This window comes from Coffea arabica, chromosome 7c (genome assembly GCF_036785885.1).
Source record: "Coffea arabica cultivar ET-39 chromosome 7c, Coffea Arabica ET-39 HiFi, whole genome shotgun sequence".
Lineage (NCBI taxonomy): Eukaryota > Viridiplantae > Streptophyta > Magnoliopsida > Gentianales > Rubiaceae > Coffea > Coffea arabica.
Genome location: NC_092322.1, coordinates 24,731,550 through 24,737,505, shown reverse-complemented (window position 1 = coordinate 24,737,505; position 5,956 = coordinate 24,731,550). Strand labels below are relative to the sequence as shown.

Here is a 5,956-nt window from a genome sequence, read left to right as displayed (position 1 = left end):
GTCCCGTATTACTCTGGCAGTGATTTTGTTTCAGCGAAATTGAGTACCGTTTGTGGCATTAGAAACTAGACATTTCCAGTTTTCCAATGGTGTAAAATACATGCCCTGATTCCACTCGAGTGAATCATACCAATCGTTTGAACCTGCCATCCTGTTTTGCGTCTGTACTAGAAGCCCTGTTATGAGCTACAATTTGATGCTCAAATATGAGCTAGTTGTGGTCAGATTTTTAAAATGATTTCTTCTAAGAAATTGTAGCCATATGAATGTAGTTTTCAACGCCACCAATCACGCTCAATTTCAAGTTGAATTGAGTGAGTTGTAGCCAAAATTTGAAACTGACTTAGTGATGAAAAACCCTCTTTTGGCTAGTTGAATGCCTAAATTTTGATTGGGACTTGTTGTTTCGAAAGTCTTGATGATTAACCACCTACCAAATGTATCTTGGACATTTCTTAGACAATGACTACACAAATGAAGCATATTTGAGAGGTTTTTGTTGACCAAACATTTTGGAAAAAAAAATGGAACCACAAGACAGTTTCGCCTTGGAAACTCGCACTACAAAAAATTATTTCTTTCGTGACAAGAAACCTATTCGTTAGGAAAACCATGCTTTTTATGACAACCCATCAAGCAAATGTCCTTCAAAAGGTGCTGCTACTTTAAACGTGTTTTTCTATTTATTTCATTGTCTAAAGTTACTTTCCCCACATCAATTCGTCAGGAAAAGTTTTCATTGTCCCTCCATTTCTTTCCCACCAATTTTTTTCCCCTCTTGGACCGAAAAGGAATTTAGAAGGACATCTTGTCCTTATGACATAGACACCGGGAAACAAGAAGCAATTTTCCCAAATCTCTACTTTTGGAACAACAGCAACAAAGTAATACTTTCTCCAAATCTTCAGCTTGTTTTCATCTCCAACAACAGAGAACAACAACGAACTCCTCCGAACTTGTCTTCATCTCTTTCAACAAGAGAGACAACACGATGGTCTAAGGTGATGTAAAAATCAAATAATCCTTCAATTTTGTCTTGAATTAGCTCCCTTTCTCCAAATCCCCCTTCAATTTTGTCCTTAATTGACTGTGAAATGACGGTCCTATAGATCATTAGTTCAAGTTTGGTGTCAAATATTTTTCTCTGCATAAAAATTGACTCATTTGTGATCTAAGTTTTCAGAAATTGTTTTGGAGAACCTCATTTGGCCCCTTAAAGTTTCAAATTTGATTATTTTCATTATTTTGGTTGAGAATGAGGAATTTAGTGCAAATTTGATAGGCTCCCATCTCCCTAATGTTCACAAAGGAACGGTTCTTGGAAAACTTGTTCTTGCATGTGAAGAGTTGAGAATTCTGCACATGTACATATAAAATTGATTTGCTAGCTCATTTTTGGCAGAATGGTGCAGCAGTCTGGTGCATCGGCTTTCAGAAAATTCAGGGTCAAGGATTGACTATTCTTGGAGGTGAGTCCTTGACAGGTTCAGTTCCCATTGGGTAGATATGACTTGTAAATTGCAAAATGAAATATTACTATATGAGCAAAATGGGTCCTATATTTTGGATTAACTCTAGAGTAGATCCAAACTTATGGTGCAATGTTCACATCCAGGTGTGCTAGACGCTTGTCTTGTGTCGAACATTTTTCCTGATTTATCCTTGTTATTTGTCTTTCAGTTTTTTGTCATACATGTGATGGGTAACTGGCTTTCAACAATTTTATCTAATACAATTTTCTTTGATTTTTCAATGTCTGAAACCTTGTTAAGGATTCATCTCTGATTGATCATTTAGTATGAGCCTTCAATGTGATGCCAGAGATACATGTTTAGTGTTTCTGGTTTGTCCTCTTGTTTTGTCATGAAAGTGTCTGAATGAAATTGGAATCTGTTTCCTATTTTTCTTCATTATTTGTTTCCTTTCATGCAGACCTTGTTCTGAAAGACAAGATTGTTGTTTATGATTTGGCTGGCCAAAGGATTGGATGGGCTAACTATGACTGTAAGTTCCCATATCAAGAGCATTTTCCAGCCGTTGACTTGATTTTTATAGTGCCTTCTATTCATCATTTATCTGATTGGATTAAAAGGGGAAACTTGGATTAAAAGTGAAAGTGTTTTCTCTGATACAGATACACCTGAAATTCATTTTTTAGTTCAAGATTCGCAGAATTTGGGGTTATGTATGATGAATTTCTTAAAATATCTAATTTCGCATTTCTTCATATTCAGTAGAACAGACCTGCATTCTCACTACCTTGATAGAGAAGAAAAGGAACAACCAAAGAAAAGATTGCATAATTTGAGGTATGTGGTTATTTGGTAGCTTACCATAAAGAATGAAAAGTGTTTATCATGACTGCTAGTTTCTTGCAAATTATGTTAGGGTTTACATCCTTATTTGTGTAAATCAAGTTATGGGTTATGATGTTTAATGTTTTCTTATATACTATACAAGAGCATATACAATTAAACAATAGGAGAATAGTACAATCAGGAATGGGATTTTAGTTTTATTGAGTAGTATACCATTTGGTGTAATCAGTGAATAATCTAATGTGTTTTCAGTTTTATTGAGTAGTATAGCATTTGATGTAATCAGTGAATAATCTAAGTAGCTTGGAATTCATAACTAAGCCATAAAAAGTAGGTAAATTGTGAATAATTCTATGTCTTTTTGCCTCCTTTATCTTTTTATAGCTAGAAATTGTCTTTCATCCTTTTTGAGTTATTCATCTTGACAATGCCTTGAGTTTAGTAAGTTAAGACTTTTTTTATTCTAGGTATTGAAAATGGATAAGAGCTGGATAAATGATCCAAATATTTTGTCAAATCATTATAAGTCTGGTCTTAAGGATTTTATTGAATTTGCTAAGACCAATGGTATAGGATTGGATGGAAAATTATTTTGTCCCTGTAGGAGATATAGGAATTCAAAGAGAAAAAGCATTTCTCAAGTTGAATCAAATTTGTCAGAAAAAGGCTTTTGTATGTATTATAAAAATTGGGTCTTCCATGGGGAACCATTTTCTGCACACTCTTATATGCTAAGTGGAAAGAACAATAACCTTGATGAGAATGGTGTTGGAGGTGAGACAGATTTCATCAATAAAACAGTATATAATGACTTTGATATGAATGAAAATGGTGAATCTGATGAGTTACCTGATTTATTGGATGAGATAAGAAATGCACATGAATCAGGGACATCGAGTGAATGGGATTCAAAAAAATTTGGCAAATTGTTAAATGATGCACAAAGAGAACTTTACCCGGGATGCAAAAAATACTCCCTACTGCATTTCATTGTTTCCTTTCTCCATATCAAAGTGATGAACCATATGACTAACAAGGCATTTGACATGATGCTAGAATTTTTAAAAGATGTGTTACTAGAAGGAGAAATACTTCCATCTAGTTTTTATGGGGCCATGAAAATTCTATCTGGTATAGGTTTGGGGTATCAAAAAATTGATGTCTGCAAATTTGATTGTGCATTGTTTTGGAAAGAAAATGAAAAGATGGACAAGTGTCCTATTTGTAAAGAATCACGATGGAAAGTCAATAATAGAAAAAGAAAGTTCCACAGAAGGTGATGTGGTACTTTCCATTAAAAGCTAGGTTGCAAAGCCTTTTTATGTCTTCTAAAACTGCTGAAGACATGAGATGGCATGAGGAGAAACGGGTCAAAGAGGAAGGTATCATGAGACATCCGGTTGATTCTATTGCTTGGAAGGATTTTGATAAGCAATATCCTGATTTGGCTAAAGATTCTTGAATTGTAAGACTTTGATTGGCCACGGACGGATTCAATCCATTTAGTGACATGAGCAACTCATATAGCATGTGGCCAGTTATTCTTGTACCTTACAATTTGCCTGCATATAAGTTTATGAGAAAGGAATTTCTTATACTATCACTTCTTATTCCTGGTCCACGTGCCCTTGGAAAGGAGTTAGATGTGTTCTTAAGGCCAGCAATAGATGACTTGAAAGATTTATTTCATGGAATCAACACTTATGATGCGTATAGTGGACAAAACTTTCAAATGCATGCAGCAATTTTATGGACTATATCAGATTTCCCTGCATATTGCTATTTGTCTGGATGGAGCACCAGTGGGTATAACGCATGTCCATGTTGTCTTGATGATACTGTTTCACAAAGACTAAGAGGCAAAATATGTTTCATGGGACATTGTCGCTTTTTGAACCATGACCACCGTTAGCGAAAGCAAAAAGCTCATTTTGATGGAACTATTGAAACACGCTCCAAGCCAAAGGAATTTTCCGGAGAACAAGTTTTAAGACATTTAAATTCCTTGGCTGGTGTCTTTGGTGAGTTTGGTAAGAACCCAGTTACTCGGAAAAAAGGAGTTGATAAAATTCAGGGTAATTGGAGGAAAAAAGTATATTTTTTCAGCTACCATATTGGAAAAAACTCTCCATGAGACATTGTCTAGATGTGATGCATATCCTTAAAAATACATGTGAAAGTTTAGTAGCAACATTGTTGAACATTCTTGATACGACAAAAGATACTAATAAAGCTTGTGATGATCTACTTGACATGGGAATAAGGCATGAACTACACTTACATGATGATGGTACAAGGAAAACAAAGCCTCCAGCCTTGTATGTGATGTCTTCAAGTGAGAGAAAAGGATTTTGTGATTTTTTGAGTTCAATTAAGTTTCCTGATGGGTATGCTGCCAACATTTCCAAGTGTGTTAAAGATGGTAAACTGATGGGACCTAAAACACATGACTACCATGTCCTCTTGCAACGACTTATTCCAGCGGGCATTCATGGATATTTGTGCAAAGAAGTCAATGAGGCAATTTTTGAGTTAAGTGAGTTTTTTCGAGATTTGTGTTCTAAAACCCTTAAGATGGATGACTTGGAAATGTTGGAGAAAAATGCTCCATTAATATTATGTAAGTTGGAAAAAATCTTTCCCCTTGCCTTCTTTGACATTATGATCCATTTGATTGTTCACTTGCCAAAGGAAGCAAAACTTGGTGGGCCAGTACATCCTAGGTGGATGTTTCCATTTGAAAGGTACTTCTTCCTTATTTGTTTGACTACAAATTTCGTTATTTTACTTAACATTCTGTTTTGGATAGAAAATTAACTCATGCTTTTGAAAAGGTATATTGGATCCCGTAAAAAGTATGTCCGCAATCGTGCTCGTCCTAAAGGCTCGATTGCAGAAGGATATATTGCAAATGAGTGCCTAACATTCATGTCCAAATATCACCATGGCATTGAAACAAAATTCACCTACAAGGGATGCAACTATGACTATAATCAGGATAAGGTAGAGGAGCTGGTGGTTTTCTCACTAAGTGTTCGCCCATTTGGACTTGTTACACCTCTTACTAAATTATCTCAAGTTGAACTAGATGTGGCTCATAAATTTATATTGAATAACTTTGATGAAATAGAAGAGTATAGAATGTAAGTGCAATATGTGTTTCAATTTTATATTTTCGATATTACTTCTTGTGGTTTATTTTACTTTATATTGATAATACAATCTGAATTTTAGTAAGCATAAAGAGATGCTGCAAAGGATTCATCTTGAAAATGTTGATAGCAGACATGAAGATCAATTCACAAAGTGGTTCAAAGATCATGTAAGTTATACATATTATAAAAATAAGTTTATTAGTTATTGAAAACTGACTAATAGAGACTCGTTTTATATTTTATAGATAAATCAGTTGCACATTGATAAATCATTGGATGTTTCTGAAGAGCTGTGGGCATTAGCAAATGGTCCTATACCTTTCATGACAAAGCATTACTCAAGGTGCATTGTAAACGAAGTTCGTTTCCGCACAAGAGATCGGGATGATTGCCGTACAACACAGAATAATGGCTTAGTTGTTGAGGGTGACCATAAAGGAAAACACATTGACTTTTATGGCTTTTGTTAAGGCTATGGTTGAG

General features: G+C 35.0%; 1 protein-coding gene and 1 long non-coding RNA gene across 2 annotated transcripts; both read left to right on the top strand.

Annotated features, from left to right (window-relative positions):
* Positions 1–757: 757 nt before the first annotated feature.
* On the top strand, positions 758–2,071 carry LOC140010129 (uncharacterized). The gene is made up of 3 exons (XR_011817377.1): positions 758–1,001; positions 1,403–1,469; positions 1,933–2,071. It is a non-coding gene; the product is annotated as an uncharacterized lncRNA (long non-coding RNA).
* A 723-nt stretch (positions 2,072–2,794) lies between these two features.
* Positions 2,795–3,780, top strand: LOC140010625 (uncharacterized). Its single transcript, XM_072057929.1, has 2 exons — positions 2,795–3,542; positions 3,662–3,780. Exons 1-2 carry the CDS (start codon positions 2,795–2,797, stop codon positions 3,778–3,780), a joined length of 867 nt encoding a protein of 288 aa, XP_071914030.1.
* Positions 3,781–5,956: the final 2,176 nt, after the last annotated feature.